The sequence below is a fragment of the Callithrix jacchus genome, chromosome 15 (genome assembly GCF_049354715.1).
Source record: "Callithrix jacchus isolate 240 chromosome 15, calJac240_pri, whole genome shotgun sequence".
Lineage (NCBI taxonomy): Eukaryota > Metazoa > Chordata > Mammalia > Primates > Cebidae > Callithrix > Callithrix jacchus.
In genome coordinates, this window is record NC_133516.1 from 30,152,850 (window position 1) to 30,173,245 (window position 20,396).

Below are 20,396 nucleotides of genomic sequence, written 5' to 3' on the forward strand. Positions count from 1 at the left end.
GGTTCCCCTCCATTACAATAGTCATATTTGCTCAATACAGAAAGTGTGAAAGAGAGAAAAAGGAGAAGGAAGAAAAAAGTCTTTCAGAGAAAGACCCTTATTTTTATGTTGTTTTTTTTTTTTTTTTAAGCAGAGTCTCACTCCATTGCCAGGCTGGAGTGCAGTGACACAATCTTGGCTCACTGCAACATCCACCTCCAGGGTTCAAGTGAATCTCCTGCCTCAGCCTCCCAAGTAGGTGGATTACAGACGTGTGCCACCAGGCCCCACTAATTTTTGTATTTTTAGTAGAGACGGGGTTTCGCTATATTGCCCAGGCTGGTCTGGAACTCTGACTTCAGGTGATCTGCCCACCTCGGCCTCCAAAAGTGCTGGGATTACAGGCATGAGCCACCATGCCTGGCCCGTGTGTGTGTGTGTGTGTGTGTGTGTGTGTGTGTCTCTCTTTCTCTCTCATGAGCCACCATGCCTGGCCCATGTGTGTGTGTGTGTCTGTCTCTCTCTTTTTTTTTTTTGAGACAGTTTCACTCTTGTTGCCCAGGCTCATGTGCAATGGCACTATCTCGGCTCACTGCAACTTCTGCCTCCCAGGTTCAAGTGATTCTCCTGCTTTAGCCTCTTGAGTAGCTGGGATTACAGGCATGCGCCACCATGCACAGCTAATTTTGTATTTTTAGTAGAGATGGGGTTTCTCCATGTTGGTCAGCCTGGTTCAGAACTCCTGACCTCGGGTGACCTGCCCACCTCCACCTCTCAAAGTGCTGGGATTACAGGCGTGAACTACCGCACCTAGCTGTTCTTTTTTTTCTCTTTTTTTGAGATGGAGTTTTGCTCTTGTTGCCCAGGCTGGAGTGCAATGGCGCGATCTCGGCTCCCTGCAACCTCTGCCAGGTACAGGCGATTCTCCTGTTTCAGCCTCCCAAGTAGCTTGGATTACAGGCATGTGCCACCAAGCCTGGCTAATTTTTTTTGTATTTTTAGTAGAGATGGGGTTTCACCATGTTAGTCGGGCTGGTGGTGAACTTCTAACCTCCAGTGATCCACTGCCTCTGCCACCCACAGTGCTGGAATTATAGGCATGTGCCATTGCGCTCAGCCCCTTAGTTCTTTTTTCTAAGCATGGTTTTGTACTTGTGGGCTAGACTAATTTTGAAAATCACATTAGAGGCCAGGCACAGTGACTCACACCTGTAATCCCAGCACTTTGGGAGGCTGAGGCAGGCAGATCACGAGGTCAGGAGTTCAAGACCAGCCTGACCAACATGGTGAAACCCTGTCTCTACTAAAAATACAAAAACATGAGCGAGGCATGGTGGCACACGCCTATAATCCCAACTACCCAGGAGACTGAGGCAGAAGAATCACCTGAACCTGGGAGGCAGAGGCTGCAGTGAGCTGAGATCACGCTACTGTACTCCAGCCACCTGGGAGACAGAGCAAGACTCCATATCAAAAAAAAAAAAATCACATTAGAATTTGTACATTCAATGCAGAGGCCCAGGAAGGCTAGATACCTGTTTTTGTTTGTTTGAGATGAAGTCTCGCTCTGTCACTGGAGCTGGAGTGCAATGGCACAATCTCGGCTCACTGCAACCTCTGCCTCCCAGGTTCAAGCGATTCTCGTGCCTCAGCCTCCCAAGTGGCTGGGACTACTTTTGTATTTTTATTAGAGATGGGGTTTCATCATGTTGGCTAGGCTGGTCTCCAACTCCTGACCTCAAGTGATCTGCCTGCCTTGGCCTCCCAAAGTGCTGGGATTACAGGCATGAGCCACTGCGCCCGCCCCCTGGTCATTATTTTAAAAGGAACAGTGTTGACCTGAATGGACAATGCCTGCTGCAGTACTGCAGAGAAATTTTGCTGTTATTTGATGGCATGCCCCTGCATTCCATTCTAGACAACTGTCTCCTCTTTAAGAGTGCTCCATGGGTCATAAACGGGACTCCCATGGAAAATGTGTGCTGGTCCATGAGGCTCAGCACCATCTTAAGCAGAGATCTGACCTGAAGTCTCACAATTTCCAATGTTTCCCTTCCACCTAAAGTTCAGTCCCAACCAGACAGTCCCTCAGGCCCTACTCTCCCTTATGCAGTCGGGAATCATAGGTACATGGGCAAGCAGCCCATTGCCCAGCGGGTCCCTGCATACCTGCCCATGCACATCCCTGCAGAAGCCAGTGGCCAGGCCCTCAGCCCGCAGGATCAGGTGGCTCTGATGACTGAGGCCATTCAGCAGGATGTCATTCTCCTCATCTTCCACATCTCCACTGTCATGCACAAGGACCACCACATTTCCCTGCAGCAGATACAAGATGGAAACCTGGTCCTTACTGGAAGGGACACCCAGAGTCAGGGAGCACCAGCCTCTCATTACCTCCACTCCCCTGTACATCCTCACAGGTTACCCTCCCTGCTGCTGCTGCAACCACTCCCTACCTGGGCTCCCAGACCCTAATTCCAGTCATCTACTGGACAATTTCACCATCAGAGCCAACCTATATTTTCAGCTCACTTCATCTAAACCAAGCTCACCCTGCAGTCTTCAAAATTAGCTCCTCTCCTGAATTCCTGAATGTTACTAAAGTGTCACCAACCTGCAAGGCACCTATTCATTCAGTCAATGGTTCCTGAAAACTTAGTGTACAAGATCCCACAGTAGGAATAACAGGTGAGAGATATGGGCCCCAGAGACAGACAGATGCTGACAATACAGGATGATAAGGCCAAGGGGGAGGGAAGCATAAGGTGTACGGGGAACACAAAGACAAGGCCGGGCACGGTGGCTCACAGCTGTCATCTCAGCACTTTGGAAGGCCAAGGTGGGTGGATCATCTGAGGTCAGGAGTTCAAGACAAGCCTGACCAACATGGTAAAACCCTGTCTCTATTAAAAATATTTTTAAAAATTAGGCAGGCGTGCTGGTGGGCACCTGTAATCTCAGCTACTTGGGAGGCTGAGGCAGGAGAATCACTTCAACCTGGGAGGCAGAGGCTGGGCCACTGCACTCCATCCTGGGCAAGAAGAGCAAAACTCTGTCTCAAAAAAAAAAAAAAAAAAAAAAGAATAGTAATAAAAAAGAAAAACAGTAAGTGGCTCCTGTAGGGGTGCAAAGAAGCATGGCTGGGATCTAAGCTAGGGCTCTGTCTGGGCTGTGGCCCCAGCTGGATGCTGTCATGAAACTCATTGCTGCCAAATACCTCCAGGGAAAGCTGCAGCAGGACCTGGAGGTGGAGGACGTGACCCTCAACCATTGTGGGTGCAGCTTCTGAGTCCTGGTGGTGTCGGCCAAGTTTGAGGGGAAGGTGCTGCTTCAGAGACAACGGCGGGTGAATGTGTGCCTAGCCGGAAGCTCCCGCACATCCGTGCCTTTGAGCAGAAAACCCTGACCCCAGAGCAGTAGGCCTTTGAGGGGCAGAAATGAGGGACTGGCGCCTGCACAGCCGTTAAATTATAAATCAGGATCAGAAAAAAAAAAGTAAAGCAGATCCATGTGTTATTTTGGGGCAATGGATCGTATATACCGCATATTACTAAATGAAATATACTGTGTATTACTAAATTTAAAAAAAAGTAGTAAACAGTGTGGATAGCAGGTTACCAGTGATATGAGGGAAAATGCAGGGAGACAAATATGTGCACATACTTTGAGAGGCCAAGGAGTTCAAGATCAGCCTAGTCAACACAGTGAGACCAAGTCTCTACAAAAAGTTAAAAAAAAAAAAGAAAAAACACAAATATGTGCGTAATTGTACAGACTGGCTGGAAGGATGCATGTTGGAGGGAGGGAGAGAGACAGCAGCACTTTTTGCTAAAGTACGCTTTATACTGTTCCTCTGTTCCTTTTCTTTTTTTTTAAGCGATGCCCAAGTTTCTTCTTTTTTTTTTTTGAGATGAAGTCTTGCTCTGTCACCCAGGCTGAAGTGCACTGGCGTGATCTCAGCTCACTGCAACCTCCATCTCTTGGGTTCCACCAATTCTCCTGCCTCAGCCTCCCAAGTAGCTGGGATTACAGGTGCCCACCACCAAACCCAGCTATGTTTTGTATTCTTAGTAGGGACAGGGACAGGGTTTTGACATGTTGGCTAGGCTGTTCTCAAACTCCTGACCTTGTGATCAGCCCACCTCAGCATCCCAAAGTGCTGGGATTACAGGCGTGAGCCACCGCACCCGGCCAAATTTTACTTTTTCAACTAAAAAAAGTATTCTTACAAAAAGAGGGTAGTAGCAGGTCAAAGGCCCAGCTGGGATGTGGAAGGTAGCTTTGACTACTTACTCTCACCCCCCAATCCAGACTGTGCCTTCCACACTCCTGACAGTTCCTCCTCCTCCCATTCTTTCTGCATTACCCTGGCTAAGGAGCTCTGCAACCATAGCCAGGACAGCTTCTTCCAGGCAGGACTTTGAACACAGGTGTTCAACACACACTGTTGGATACCTACATGCCTGGCTAACTCAGTTAGCTTATCTCTCCCATTGCTGTGCATGCTCAGCCTGACCACACCATGCCAATATCCACACGTTCCTGCCAGCTGCACCACTGCACACTGACAAATGGCTACAGTGGGCCAGACACCGTGCTGGCATGTTACAAGCTTCATCTCACTTCACTCTTGCAGTAGGTACCTGTGAGGTAGTCACCACAGTCATGAGATGAACCAAACTAACTCCAACTTAGATGTGAACCTGACTGACTCCATCTTGGCTTCTCCCCCCACCATTTCTCCCTTGAATGTATACCTGGACCACACTGTGCTGAGTCATGTTGTGCTTAGAACTATAGAAACATATAACCATTGTAACCATATCCTGCTTGACAAGCCCACTTGCTATTGTGAATACTCCCTTGATTGATTATATGGAAAGTACTGAATGCCCCTCCTTGGTAACCAGCAATCATGGGAACTGCTTGTGTATACCCTCCTTAGTTAATCAACAATCATGGGAGCCTCCTCTCCTAACTTGCTTATTCTGCTTCTGTAAAATTCTGCTTTGCCCCCCTCACCCTGAGCAACATATAAAAGGAAATCAAACCCCTTCCTCAGGGCCAAGAGATTTTGAGCGTGAGCTGACTCTTGGTCGTTGGCAATAAAGGACTCACAATCAAGATTTCAGAGTGTGGCGCTTCCCATACAACTTGCTCAGATATTAATAGTCATTCCTATTTTCCTGATTGGCCTATTATAATTGTTAAAACTCTATTATGGCTGTGAGTGCAGTAGTATTTACATCTAATTGATCACAACCAGTTACAGATTTCTTTGTTCCTTCTCTGTTCCCACTGCTTCACCTGACTAGCCAAAAGAAAACAAAAACTCCAAAACCTCTATTATGGGAAAATCTGTTTGTCCCTCCTAACTTGGTAATAAAGGTAATATTGTATATCCTATGCTTTTATTGCCCTTTATAATTTTTAAAGTAGCTCATACTCATTAACTTAGCGGATGTATAAAATACACTCAGGGACAATAATAACTTGCACCAGGACTCACAGGCTATGTGTGGCAGACCTGGGACTGCAGTGGTGCCATATGTGACTAGCCCACTGAATGCAATGCAATGTTCATCATCACTTTACTCTGGGGGTGCTTTACTTTTCAGCAACAGCAGGTAAGGGAAAGCAGGGTGGCTGGAATACAAGCTTTCTGGGCCTCCAGAGTAAAAACAAAACTCCAAGCAAATAAAAAGATCACACCAAGTGAGTCTGGACCTGTCTGAGCTCCTGGAGGTCACAGGTGGGCGCACAGAAGGCAGTTCCATTAGTACCTTTAGTTCCCAGCACAGGGTGGCTCTGCAGTAGTGAATAAAGTCCAGCACAGCCACCGCCCCCAGGCCCAGGCTCAGGAGCACACTGAGGTCGTCCACCAGCAGCACCGGGTAGGTCCACCCAGCGGCTCCACTGTCTACTGGCTTCAGGGCGACACGTACAAACTCAAACAATGGTTTCAAGTTCCCAGCACTGGCCTCCCTGGAGGGACAAGACAAAAGTTACCAGACTTCACTCTCTCCACAGATGTTTACCAAGGACAAGTAGCACCACAGGAGAGGGCTAGGGGAGATAAAGAACTGTATCAGAATCCTTGGCGACAAAGAGTTCATGTTCTGATTAGAAAGAAAAGACATGCACATGTACAGGAATAATTTTACTCCAATTCAAATACTTCCTGAGGCCTACTAGGTAGGTATAAAGCACTGATAGAAACTGGGGGACACAAAAATAATCAGCTCCTAGGGCCCTTGAGAGACATGATACATAGCCAGATATGGTGGCTCACGCCTGTAATCCCAGCACTTTGGGAGGCTGAGGTGGGCAGATCGCTTGAGGTCAGGAGTTCAAGACCAGATTGGCCAACATGGTGAAACCCTGTCTCTACAAAAATACAAAAATTAGCCGGGCGTGGTGGCATGCACCTGTAATCCCAGCTACCTGGGAGGCTAAGGAATGAGAATCGCTTGAACCTGGGAGGTGGAGGTTGCAGTGAGCCAAGGCTGAGATCACACCAATGCACTCCAGCCTGGGCAACAGAATGAGACTGTCTTAAAAAAAAAAAAAAAAAAAAAATAGAGAGACTCCATCCTAGCTATTTGTATTTGATTTTTGAAGAAAAAAAAAAAGGAGACTCCATAAAGCCTCTCAACCTAAGAGATTAAGGCACCTGGAAGATCAACATGGACTGCGCAGGCAGAAGCCTTCCCAGGAGGTTAAACAGGGCGGGCACAGTATATCACACCTTGTAACCCCAGCACTTTGGGAGGCCAAGGCGGGAGGATCATTTGAGCCCAAGAGTTCAAGAACTGTGTAGGCAACAGAAAGGGACCATGTCTCTACAAAAAAATTTAATTAGCCAGGCATGGTGGCATGACCCTGTAGTCCCAGCTACTCAGGAGGCTGAGATGAGAAGAGTGCTTAAGCCCAAGAGGTTGAGACTGCAGTAAGCTGTGTTTGCACCACCGCACTCTAGCCTGGACACCAGAGAAAGACCTTGTCTCAAAAAAATAATGAAAATAGGAAGTTAAATAGCAACTCAGGTGCCCTGATGGTGAGTGACAGTGGCCTAAAGGCTTTTGTATAGGTAACAGATTTGACTTGTTTCTGACACAAGCCAACTTGCCCATCTCCATCTTCTCCAGTGACTATCCCCAGTCATCATTTCTCAGCAATGAGTGGAAGAACAGAGCTCAGGGCCTACTGCCATATGCTCCAGAGATGAGTCCCTTGCACTGGGTTAACTTCACTAACAATGAGGACATCTCCCCAACCCTTAGGAGGAGGTGTAACCAGCCCCTACCTTCAAATGGGAGCCCCAGGTCAGAGGTGCTAAGGGTTATGTGTGAGGTCACACACAGGGTCAGGAAACATGGCCTCACAGCACCACATAAGGCTGTGTGTCTGAGAGATGAGGCAGTGGGGGGAAGTTCCAGAATCTTCACAGATCTGTTTGTGGCCAATGTTCAGAAAGGAGGAAAAGCAGGAAAACCAATCTCAGGCCTGTGCTGTTGAATATCAAACCAGGGGACAAATTTTTTCTTAAACGTCCAGAGAATAAATATTTTAGCCTTGCAGGTCATATGGTCCCAACCATTCAACTCTATTTGTTTTTGTAGTGTAAAAACAGCCAGGGACAACATGCAAACAAATGAATGTGGCTGTATTCCAATACAATTTTATTTACAAAAAATTAAAAAAAAGAATTTTTAAAAAGACAAAACATAAAAAAAAAATACAAACAAAACAAATTTATTTACAAAAGCAGGCAGCTGACTCAGCCCATAGTTTGCTGACTCCTGTATCAAGCCAAGCACAGAGCACAGGCACATGCTAGGCTCTAAGCCAGGGCTGGAAAACACAGCAAAGCATATCGTTCTGCCATCCTTCCAGCAAATGATCCTCTCTAGAGCTTTTGGGACAATGTCCACTCTCAGCCCCATGATAAGAGCCAGCATGTGATGATGCTGCAACACCAGATGAAACGTCTGACTCCTGAAGCCAGTTCTATCCTCCGGCACAGTAAGAAGGAATCAGGCAGCAACCAAGAACCCTGCTTGGGCCCTCTGGCCAAGTGTGTGCTTCTTGGGCTGCAGACTGACTGACCTGAGAAACTGCAGGGGGTGTGGCTTCTCTTGAGCCTGGAAGAAGACGTCCACTGCAGACTTGAGTCCCTCGAGGAACACAAGCTGCCCACGCTCCCGCGCCATGGTCAGGTTGACACCCTAAACATGACAGAGAGAGTGAGTTACTGTGCCTTGTAGCAGAACCCATCAGACTAGATGCCAGCTTGCAAGAGGGCACAAGACATCTTCCAAACATGGCAGAAGTGTATCTGTCCACCCGATGTACAGGCTTGTCTTCATTCCCCTGGGAGCTCCCAACCCACAATCCTTCACCTGTTTTCAGATGTGCATTGCCATTTAATTGTCACATTAAAAGAAAAACTAGCCAGGCATGGTGGCACATGCCTGGAGTCCCAACCACTTGGAAAGCTGAGGCAGGCGGATCGTTTGAGTCCAGGAGTTTGAGATCAGCTTGGGCAACATGGAGAGACCTCGTCTCTACAAATAGATTAAAAAAATTAGCCAAGTGTAGTTTGCACCTGTAGTCTCAGCAACTCAGGAGGCTGAGGTGGGAGGACCACGTGGGCCCAGGAAGTCAAGGCTGCAGTGAGCCAATGATCATGCTGCTGCACTCCAGCCTGAACGAGAGCTCGAAAAGACAAAAAAAAACAAACAAAAACCTAGGCCTGGCGCAGTGGCTCACGCCTATAATCCCAGCACTTTGGAAGGCAAAGGTGGGTGAATGGAAGGCAAAGGTCAGGAGTTCAAGACCAGCCTGACCAACATGGAGAAACTCCGTTTCTACTAAAAATACAAAATTGGCCAGACATGGTGGCTCATGCCTATAATCCCAGCACTTTGGGAGGCCGAGGCAGGTGGATCACGAGGTCAAGAGATAAAGACCACAGTGAAACCCTGTCTCTAGGAAAAAAAAAATACAAAATTAGCTGGGCATGGTGGTACATGCCTGTAATCCCAGCCACTTGGGAGGCAGAGGCTGCAGTGAGCCGGGACCATGCCATTGCACTCCATCCTGGGCAACAAAAGTGAAACTCTGTCTCAAAAACAAAAACAAAAACAAAAAAAAGGGAGGCCGAGCATGGTGGCTCACCCCTGTAATCCTTTTGTAGAGACAGGGTCTCACTAAGTTGCCCAGGCTGGTCTTGACTCCTGGGCCAAGGTGATCCTCCCACCTCAGCCTCCCAAAATGTTGGGATTATATGCATGAGCCACTCACCCACCAGCTCAATACTGTTTTTATCTTTTTTTTGAAATGGAGTCTTACTGTCACCCAGGCTGGAGTATAGTGGCATGATCTCTGCAACCTCCGCCTCCTGGGTTCAAGCTATTTTTCTGCCTCAGCGTCCCAAGTAGTTGGGACTATAGGGCGCACCACCACGCCCAGCTTATTTTTGTATTTTTTAGTAGAGACAGGGTTTTACCATACTGACCAGGCTGGGGGATTTTAATTTATAATGGTGATACAAAGTTTCATATTTAAATGTGTGTATTTATAAAATTAAACATATTTAAAAACAAGTAATAATAAAGATAATGGCTGGTCAAAGTCTGGAAAATGCCAGTGTAGAAATAAGGGCCCAGACTTGGTGGGTTTTTTTTTTCCCCCACTCTTGTTGCCCAGGCTGGAGTGCAATGGAGCAATCTCAGCTCACTATAACCTCCACCTCCCAGGTTCAAGCAATTCTATTGCCTCAGCCTCCTAAGTGGCTGTGATTACAGGCATGTACCACTACACCCAGCTAATATTTTGTATTTTTAGTAGGGACGGGGTTTCTCCATGTTGGCCAGGCTGGTTTTGAACTGCTGACCTCAGGTGATCCACCCGCCACATCGTCCAAAAGTGCTGAGATTACAGGCATGAGCCACCACATCTGGCCAAGGGCCCACACTTTTTGCTCTGTTTATCTGTCAGTGGCATGGGACCTTAAGACTGTTCTGAGGTTTGAAAGAACACAACTCATGGACTGTAAATGTCAGGCTGCCTAGAATACAGTAAGAACTGAGTATGAATAAGTCCTCCTCCTCTTCTAACTGGGGCAGTTGTCTCATACGTATTCCAGCAATATAAACTCTTTATTTATTTATTTATTTGAGACGGAGTTTCGCTCGTTACCCAGGCTGGAGTGCAATGGCGTGATCTCGGCTCACGGCAACCTCTGCGTCCTGGGTTCAGGCAATTCTCCTGCCTCAGCCTCCTGAGTATCTGGGATTACAGGCACGCGCCACCATGCCCAGCTAATTTTTTGTATGTTTAGTAGAGACAGGGTTTCACCATGTTGACCAGGATGGTCTCCATCTCTTGACCTCGCAATCCACCCGCCTCGGCCTCCCAAAGTGCTGGGATTACAGGTTTAAGCCCAGCCAAACTCTTCTTTTTTTTAAAAAAAAGAAAAGGCCAGGCCAGGCGCAGTAGCTCACACCTGTAAATTCCAGCATTTTGGGAGGCTGAGGCGGTTGGATTAACTGAGGTCAGGAGTTCGAGGTCAGCCTGACCAACATGTGAAACCCCGTCTCTACTAAAAATACAAAATTAGCCAGGCATGGTGGCACATGCCTATAGTCCCAGCTACTGGGGAGGCTGAGGCAGGAGAATCCCTTGAACCTGGGAGGAGGAGGTTGCAGTGAGCTGAGATCACACCACTGCACTCCAGCCTAGGTGACAAGAGGGAAACTCTGCCCAAAAAAAAAAAAAAAAAAGAAAGGCAGAAATTTAGTATGCTTATCCCTGCTTAGACCAGGACTACTTTTTTTTCTTTTTTTTGAGATGGAGTATCTCGCTCGTTACCCAGGCTGGAGTGCAATGGTGCAAACTCGGCTCACCGCAACCTCCGCCTCCTGGGTTCAAGCAATTCTTCTCCCTCAGCCTCCCGAGTAGCTGGGACTACAGGCGCGTGCCACCATGCCCAGCTAATTTTTGTATTTTTAGTAGAGACAGGGTTTCACCTTGCTGACCAGGATGGTCTCGATCTCTTGACCTCGTGATCTACCCGCCTTGGCCTCCCAAAGTGCTGGGATTATAGGCATGAGCCACCGCGCCCGGCCCTTTTTTTTTTCATTTTTTACTTGTCACTGACTTGAATCTCAAGGGATTTTTTTTTTTTTTTTTTTTTGGATACAGAGTCTCATTCTATTGCCCAGGCTGGAGTGCAGTGATGCAATCTCAGCTCACTGAAACCTCTGCCTCCCAGGTTCAAATGATTCTTGTGCCTCAACCTCCCGAGTATCTGGGATTACGGGTGTGTGCCACCACACTTGGTAATTTTTGTTATTTTCAGTAGACACAGGGTTTCACCATATTGACCAGACTGGTCTGGAACCCCTGGACCCAAGTGATTCATCCACCTTGGGCTCCCAAAGTGCTGGGATTACAGGTGTGAGCCACTGCGCTTGGCATCAAGGACTTCTTAAATATAGTTCTTTTTTTTTTTTTTTTCAAGACAGAGTTTCACTCTTGTTACCCAGGCTGGAGTGCAATGGCATGATCTCGGCTCACCGCAACCTCCACGTCCTGGGTTCAGGCAATTCTCCTGCCTCAGCCTCCTGAGTAGCTGGGATTACAGGCACATGCCACCATGCCCAGCTAATTTTTTTGTATTTTTAGTAGAGACGGGGTTTCACCATGTTGACCAGGATGGTCTCGATCTCTTGACCTCGTGATCCACCCGCCTCGGCCTCCCAAAGTGCTGGGATTACAGGCTTGAGCCACCGTGCCCGGCCTTAAATATGGTTCTTCATGAACTACCATCCAATTAAGCACCCCTTTAAGATGCCTGATTAAAATGCAGCTCCCTGGCTGGGCATGGTGGCTCATGTCTGTAATCTCAGCTACTTGGGAGACTGAGGCAGACCAATCTCTTGAACCTGGGAGGTGGAGGTTGCAGTAAGCCAAGATTGTGCCATTGCACTCTAGCCTGGGCAACAAGAATGAAGCTCCATCTCAAAAAAAAAAAAAGCAGATCCCTGAGTCTAACTTCAGACCTCCAGAATGAGGGCAGAGCTCAGGATCTACATCTCAGCAAACACCCAGGGATGGTGATGCACCTAAATGTGTAACCTACTGCTTCATCTGTGCAGAAATAGGTCACATGGGGCTGGGCATGGTGGCTCATACCTGTAATCCCAGCACTTTGAGAGGTTGAAGCAGGAGGATTCCTTGAGCTTAGGAGTTTAAGATCATCCTGGGAAACATAGGCAGACTCATTCTCTATTAAAAAAAGGGAAAGGAGGGAGGGAGGGAGGGAGGATATGTAACTCTTTAGACTTTTCATGCCCCTACATCAGGTCTCAATTGCTCATTCACACACAAATCGCTCAGGGTCCTCCACTGTCCAGTACCATTTGTTCCAACAGCTGCAGCTGACAGAGAAAAAGCCTCCTGATCATCAACTTTGCTCTTGCTCACTACCAGTCTATTTATGTAAGTGCAACAATATGGCATGAGTATAGAAGCTCATGTTCCAGTACTTCACATGCCAAGTACTGTGCATGCCATTCCTGCTGCGCTGATCATTCAAAGGTAAAAGAAAAAGTGGCCAGTTTAGACTTGCAAACACACATCCGTCTCATCTGAAAAGCAGATCCAGTGGCTGTAATGTCATGCTATCATGCTACAGAGACCTGCGATGCAATATGTTTTGTTTCCTTTTTTTTTGAGAGACAGAGTTTCACTCTTGTTGCCCAGTCTGGAGTGCAATGGCACAATCTTGGCTCACTGCCACCTCCGCCTCCCAGGTTCAAGTGATTCTTCCGCCTAAGCAATACTATTTATTACTTTAGTAAATAAGTATATAATTTACTAAAAAGACAAATAAATTTCGTATTTTTAGTAAAGGTGGGGTTTCTCCATGTTGGTCAGGCTGGTCTCGAACTCCTAACCTCAGGTGATCTGCCTGCCTCGGCCTCCCAAAGTGCTGGGATTATGGGCGTAAGCCACTGCACCTGGCCAATGCAACATGTTTTCTTTACATCCTGATTATTCTCCCTGGGCTCCTGGCCTGATGTCTACACTGGAAGTTCTCCCTTCTCTGCAAAGGATGGGAAAGAAAGAATCTACCATCCTCTCACCCCCTCCTTTGCTTCTGCCCAACAGAGAAGAGGCAGTGACTTGGTCTGCCATTAGCCAGGCAGGTGGTGTGTGCCTGTAGAGCGAGACATCCAGTAAGATTGGATGTTATTGATTGATTGATTGAGATGGAGTCTTGCTCTGTCACCCAGGCTGGAGTGCAGTGGCGCGATCTTGGCTCACTGCAACTTCCGCCTCCCAAGTTCAAGTAATTCTCATGCCTCAGCCTCTGGAGTAGCTGGGATTACAGGCATGAGCACAATGCCTGGATCCTCTAAGAAATAAATGAGTAGAATGCATGTCCCATGAGTGACAGATTCCAAAGTTTTAGGATAAAAGGCATGAGCCTCCACCCTGGCAGCTGAGAATTTTTATAATGACTAGGTCTTGGGTTTTGTCAAATGCTTTTTTTGCATCAAGTGATATGATCATATGAATTTGTTTATTTAGCCTAGGGTGGATTACAATAGTTGATTTTTATTTATTTATTTATTTTGAGATGGAGTCTCGCTCTGTTGCCAGGCTGGAGTGCAGTGGCGTGATCTCGGCCCACTGCAACCTCCACCTCCCGGGTTCAAGCGATTTTCCTGCCTCAGCCTCCTGAGTAGCTGGGATTACAGGGGTGTACCACCACGCCCAGCTAATTTTTGTATTTTTGGTAGAGACAGGGTTTCACCATGTTGGCCAGGATAGTCTCGATTTCTTGACCTCATGATCTGCCCGCCTCAGGCTCCCAAAGTGCTGGGATTACAGGCATGAGCCACCATGCCCAGCCAATAGTTGATTTTCAAATATTGAATCAGCTTTGCAAAACTGTAATAAACCCAAGTGTGGTGTATCATTCTGTTTATACATTTCTGAACTTCATTTGCTTATGTTTTTTGGTGGGGGCTGCATCTCTGGTAGAGATTTTTTTTTTTTGAGACGGAGTTTCACTCTTGTTACCCAGGCTGGAGTGCAATGGCGCGATCTCAGCTCACCACAACCTCCGCCTCCTGGGTTCAAGCAATTCTTCTGCCTCAGCCTCCCGAGTAGCTGGGACTACAGGCGCGCGCCACCATGCCCAGCTAATTTTTGTATTTTTAGTAGAGACGGGGTTTCACCTTGTTGACCAGGATGGTCTTGATCTCTTGACCTCGTGATCCACCCGTCTTGGCCTCCCAAAGTGCTGGGATTATAGGCGTGAGCCACCGCGCCCAGCCTTCTAGTAGAGATTATTTTTTTCCTTTTTTTTTGAGATGGTGTCTCGCTCTAGGAGCACACACCACCTGTCCAGCTAATTTTGGTATTTTTAGTAGAGACAGGGTTTTGCCATGTTGACCAGGCTGGTCTCAAACTCCTGATGTCAGGTAATCTGCCTGCCTCAGCCTCCCAAAGTGCTGGGATTACAGGCGTGAGTCACCATGCCAGGCCCAAGACTGGCATTTTAAAGAGCACTGCTAAAGAGTAGCCCGGTTATCTCCCTCTCTGAGGCTGGCCTGTCTGGGAAAAAAAAACAACCAAATATAAGAAACAGCCCTTCAGCTCCCATTTTCAGGCAGTGAAGTCCACCTGGTCTTCACTAACTACCTAACCTGGGTAATGGCCCAGGTTAGGTCAGGAAGTTCATCAGCCTCTTGGCCATCTGATTCTTGCCAGCCTGTGTCTGATGTGGTGAGGGGCAGGAAACAAAAGTGTCTCTCCCCACATTGGGGTCTGAAGCCCTAGACTTAGGGAAAGACAGCGGAGGCCATCCAATTTCGCAGCAGAGCAACATGTGAGCTCCAACCAAGGATTAAAATCAAAACTTTCATGGAGAAGAAGAAAATCTTAACTGGTCCAGAATAAGTAGAGAAGGGTTTGATTAATTAACATCTACAAAGAGCAGGTCTGGTTCTATAAAATCTCAAGTAATGAAACATGTTCAGATGCTTCCTTCACCCTTCAGACAAGGAGTTCAGAATCCCAAGATTCATTTAGTCCCTCCTTCACTAAGTTCTGTACAAAGCAAACAGGAAAGCCAAGCTTTTCACTATGCGTGACACACACACCCACTCAGGGATCTCACCAGGGAGCACCAAAATATTTACCAGCTTCTGTCCCACGATATTGTAGTGGCTGAAGGACTGGATGAGTGCCACAAAGCAGACTTTACAATTAGCTAGAAAACAAAATAATTGATTTTAAATAAATCCTCTGCTTACAACCAGTCTCACTGACTTCACACTTCTGGAAATAAAAGCACTGAGGGAAATCTAGAGACCCAGAGGCTTTGCAACCCAACATACAGAATTTGATTCTGAAAAAATATGTACTTTTTTCTTATTTAACAGTTATGTCTTATTCTGTTGATTCTAAGATATATTTCTGTTAGATGTCAGATGTAGTACTAGGTACTTATTTATTTTGAGATGGTCTTGCTCTGTTGTCCAGGCTAGAGTGGCACAAACATGGCTCACGACAGCCTCAATCTCTCCAGCCTCAAGGGATCTGCCCGCCTCAGCCTCCGGAGTAGCTGGAACTATAGACGTGCCCAGCTAATTTTTGTATTTTTTTGTAAAGACAGGGTCACCCTATGTTGCCTAGGCTGGTCTCAAACTTCTGGCCACCGATATTCCTCCCACCTGGGCCTCCCGAAGTGCTGGGATTATAGACGTGAGCCACTGGGCCCAGCCATGCAGCAGACATGTTCTTTAGGAAGCATCTACTGCCAGGGCAAAGTGTCAATAGGGTCAAGCACCCAGAGACCTTGAGGTACACAAAGACCGAGGAGCAACAATATCAGGAAGCCACACAGGACCTCAGTGAGACGATGTCCACACAGCGGGTGGAGAAGGGGAAGGTAGGACACAGAAACAGGGAGCACATGCCACTCTTTGTCAGGGCTGAGGAGGGAACTAGATGGCCCAGTAATAATAAATAAAATAGCCCCCCTAGGTATCCTAACACCAAAGCCTGGCTTGTAAATGCTCTTATTTAATGTAGAAATAAGAGGTTACTCCTACGTTAAAATGTGAAGGGTTCCTTAAACAGTTTTGGTTTTTATTATTTCTGTACTCCCCTTGGGTTTCTTTTCTACAGCATCAACAAGTCGCATACCTTTGAGGTAGAAGGAGAGAAAGTGGTGTACAAGGAAACTGCCATCTGTCTTGGCATCACAGAGTAGAGTCAGTTTCCCCTAAAAGTTACAAGGAACACAAAAAGGTTAGACTCCCTGGAAAGAGGTCGACTTAGTGTAGAAATCGAGTAGATTATGTCCACACCTAAATTTCTACACCTGAAGAGTTTATCTTTTTAATGATATATATGCTAAGGTTAACCTGAAAAGATGAAAATAAGCCAAAATTATGGAAAATCCATGATTAAAGTTATCACTTATTGTTACTCATGATAGGGAAGCATATCTTGGCCTCCACCTCCTCAAAGCAAAACAGAGAATAACATTATTTCTCTTCCTCACTCCTCACCTTAGTAACTCAGGAACCAGTCTTAGGAAGAATTGGATCCTGAACAAAGGATGCTTTTACCATCAGACTCCAGTGAAAATCAGACTGCTAGGATTGGAAGAGGCCTTCAAAAGACCTCCCAGCCAAATACTTTACTTTCTGATGCCAATTCTGTTCTGTAGGGTGAGGGAGAGGGGAGGAAGAAGCAGTTATTGATAGAGATGTCTGATTACGAAGTTCACCCAATGGCCCTGCTTCAGACAGAGGTCTGATCATGGAGAGTCCTAGAAAGACCTCTGAGGGTGGTCTCTGCAAAGCCTGGGTGTCCTGCTCCAGTCACCTCTGTCAGTGACAGGGAAGGTCGGGATCAAGTGATACCATGTATGCCAGCTCTTTGCCGTGTGACCTTCTGCAAATGCCTGACTTCTCTAGGCTTCAGGTTTTTTCACTTAAAAAATATGAAAGATCACACTGTCAGACCTTCAGGGTTATCCCGGGTGCTGTCATTTCCTGGTGCTCACTTGCACAGTCCATTCTCTCATCTGGCCCTAGGCTGACTTTGGAGTGCCAGTAGTAACTGGCAAGGTAATCAGAGTCATGTGGACAAGAACTGCCTGGCAATTAAATTCCACAAGGATCCACTGAAAGCTACAATTTGGCACTAGGGGGTCATAAAAAGGCTTTAGACACATAGTATTCTGGTTGCCTGGAGGAGCTTACCATTTCATTAGGAAGACAAAGATTATGAAAAAACCAGGCTGGACTCATGCCTGTAATTCCATCACTCAGGCAGAGGCGGGTGGATCACCTGAGGTCAGGAGTTTGAGACCAGCCTGGCCAACATGGTGAAACCTCGTCTCTAACAAAAATACAAAAAAAAATTAGCCGGGTGTGGTAGTGCAGGCCTGTAATCAAAACAACACGCAGAGTGCTCCGGGGCAAGGGGGCGGTTAGGAAGCTCGCCCATAAATAGGGCAGCGATTCGAACTCTCCTCTCCTTTTGAGCCTATTCCGCAGGCTCCTCCGAGGGCCTGGGGCCCCAATGAAAACGCACAGGGTGCCCCAGTTTACGTCTGTGAATATAAGCCAACCTTATTGTATGTCGTGCCTCCCAGGGACTTTTGTGGTTTTTTTTTTTTTTTGGACTTTTGTTTTTTTATTGAGACGGAGTCCTGCTCTGTCTCCCAGGCTGGAGTGAAGTGGCGCGATCTCGGCTCACTGCAACCTCTGCCTCCTGGGTTCAAGCAGTTCTCCTGCCTCAGCCTCCCGAGTAGCTGGGACTACAGGCATGCGCCACCACGCCCGGCTCATTTTTGTATTTTTAGTAGAGACCTGGGTTTCACCATGTTGGCCAGACTGGTCTCGAACTCCTGACCTCAGGTGATCCACCCGCCACGGCCTTCCAAAGTGCTGGGATTACAGGTGTGTACCACCGCGCCCGGCCACTTCCCAAGGATTTTTAAGGGCAAGCACGGCCTTTGAGAATATGCGAGATGGTCCAGAAGGCCCAACTTCCGCGGACCCAAGTCTCCAGTTCAATCCCCGGGTCGACCCTCTGAGGACTACAACTCCCAGGCGCCCCGTGCCCGGTCATGGCGCCATTCCCCGGCGTCGTGAGCGCTGCCTCCCGGCTGCAGTCTTCTGCCGCCTGCCAGGCCCCGCCCGCTTCCGGGCCCTGGACCGCTTACCTGCTCCGCCCTGTCCGGGGTGGTGTTGAGCAGGTTATTAAGTTCCGGGAACATTCTGAGCTCCTGGCACTACCGCTCTGGAGGAGAACTCAGGGTGCTGCAGAGACAACGGATGCTGGAGAGCAACAGGAACCAGCAAACACGGCACACGCAGAGGAGTGCGCATGCGCTACGCCCCTTTTGTGAGCCAGCCACAGCCAATCAGACGGGCGCCTCGACGGGGCCACGGCGCACGTGCGTCGACGTACATCGAGTCCTAGGGGCTTCTCTGTGCGACTGACAGCGGCCTCTGGCGGCTGGTCCCATGCAGATCTGCGTGGCGCCGGAGCCCTCCCAGTGGTCCCCAAGGCTCCACGCGACCGAGTCTTTTCCTTCCCTTGGCCTTGGTCTTTGCCCAGCCCCGGGCCTCCTTTCCTCTATACGTGGCTGTCAGGCGCCTTCTATGTGTCCCACACTCCTAGGAACTTGGGCTCCATCGGTGAACGAAAACAAATGACACGGAATTATATCTAGAAAAGTTCTGTGGAGAAAAGCAAAAGTGGGATTAGGGAGTAACAGTGGGGGTAGGGGTAGGTTTCAGAATTAAAGAGGTTGTCAGGGTGGGCCTCACTAAAAGCGTGGTTGCAACGTCCACTGTATGCCTGTCCTCAGAGCCTTTACACTAACTCTTCCCTCTTCCTGGAATGCCCTTTTCCCAGATAATCAGCCAATTTAAAAATTCCCCGCTTCCTTCAGGTCTTTGCTCAGATGTCACTTTATCCGTGGGGCCTTCCTTGAGCACCTTACTTAAATCGCAAACTGTCCCTTTCCGAGCACTTTTTCCTTGCTTTTATTTTTTCCATAACATTTTTATTATACAGTATATAGCTTTGTTCTAGCCCAATTAGATCAGTGGAGAAACCTGTAATTCCACCAAAGTCAAGTTTGTTGACAGTCACTAAAATAAAAGAATTGTTATATGATTCGGGAAAGAGTCGAATTCAGGTGAAATTTAAGTGAAGCGGTGTTTGATATGCTCAAAGCACAGCACAGCTGTGTGTAGAGGAGTCATAATCTGGTGTGGACTGCAAAGTGGACCCAGGGTCGTTTCTGTGGGAACTACAAGGTTAAGATAGATGTGGAATTGAATCACTTAGCTGAAGCTCTGCACCTGGGATGGAAATCGAGGCTGCTTCTCTGTGTAAAAGGGACGTAGATCCTTCAGCCAAGAATGAGATGTTTCATGCTTATTAAAATGTGAGAAAGAGAAAAAAAAATTGGCCTGACACAGCTTGGTCTTGGTGTTCGGTTGAGCATAAACAATTTCACAAAACATCAACATCAGACTGATTGTGATGGATCAAGACAAAACTAGATCACTCCATCATCATGTTGAACACAAAACATGTAAATTATCCAAGCCATGACAGAACAGCTCATTCCCCAGCAAATAAGAGTACTGCTTCTTTACCAACCTCTTTAATACTGGCTTTGCAAAGATGGTGGCAATGCCTGTAATCCCAGCTACTCAGGACGCTGAGTCAGGAGAATTGCTTGAACCAGGGAGTTGGAGGTTGCTGTGAGCCAAAGGTGCACTATTACACTGCAGCCGGGGCAACAGAGCAAGACTCCGTATCAAAAACAAAACAAAACAAAAAAGCAAGAAACAGGATCTCTCTCACTGTGTCATCCAGGTTGGATATAATGGTGTAATCATAGCTCACTAAGCCTTGAACTGTAAGGGATTTATCCTGCCTCAGCCTCTCAAGTAGCTAGGACTACAGACATTCGCACTAGCTTTTTTTTTTTTTTTTTTTTTTAAGATGGTGTTTCACCATGTTGGTTGGGCTGGTCTTGAACTCCTGACCTCAGGTGATCCACCCGCTTTGGCCTTCAAAGTGCTTGGATTACAGTTGTGAGCAACCAAGCCCGGCCCCCTTTTTTTTTTTTTAATTAAAAACATTTATTTTATTTATTTTTTTTGAGACAGAGTCTCACTCTGTCGCCCAGGCTGGAGTGCAGTATTGTGATCTCAGCTCACTGCAACCTCCTACTCCCAGGTTCAAGTGATTCTCCTGCCTCAGCCTCCCGAGTAGCTGGGATTACAGGCACATGCCACCACGCCCAGCTAATTTTTGTATTTTTAGTAGAGACAGGGTTTCACCATGTTGGT

The 20,396-nt window shown here is 47.4% G+C and overlaps 1 protein-coding gene and 1 pseudogene across 10 annotated transcripts in view; one reads left to right on the top strand and one right to left on the bottom strand.

The window, feature by feature from the left end:
• The window catches only part of ELP6 (elongator acetyltransferase complex subunit 6), a 24,019-nt gene extending 5,623 nt beyond the window's left edge, over positions 1–18,396 (bottom strand). For 2 of the 10 annotated variants that reach the window (XM_078350679.1, XM_078350680.1), the window contains exons 1-6: positions 18,245–18,396; positions 16,210–16,288; positions 15,201–15,271; positions 8,089–8,207; positions 5,763–5,964; positions 2,149–2,295 (exon numbers count right to left, since the gene is read on the bottom strand). In XM_078350679.1, the coding sequence (XP_078206805.1) occupies positions 2,149–2,295; positions 5,763–5,964; positions 8,089–8,207; positions 15,201–15,271; positions 16,210–16,288; positions 18,245–18,298 (672 nt within the window). In that variant the 5' untranslated portion in view covers positions 18,299–18,396. Of the gene's footprint in view, positions 1–2,148; positions 2,296–5,762; positions 5,965–8,088; positions 8,208–12,180; positions 12,274–15,200; positions 15,274–16,209; positions 16,289–16,577; positions 16,733–18,244 lie in introns of those variants that run through there. The other 8 variants (XM_078350682.1, XM_078350685.1, XM_078350687.1 and 5 more) reach the window with 5 other exon arrangements.
• LOC118147858 (bolA-like protein 2 pseudogene) lies at positions 3,086–3,493 on the top strand (annotated as a pseudogene).
• Positions 18,397–20,396: the final 2,000 nt, after the last annotated feature.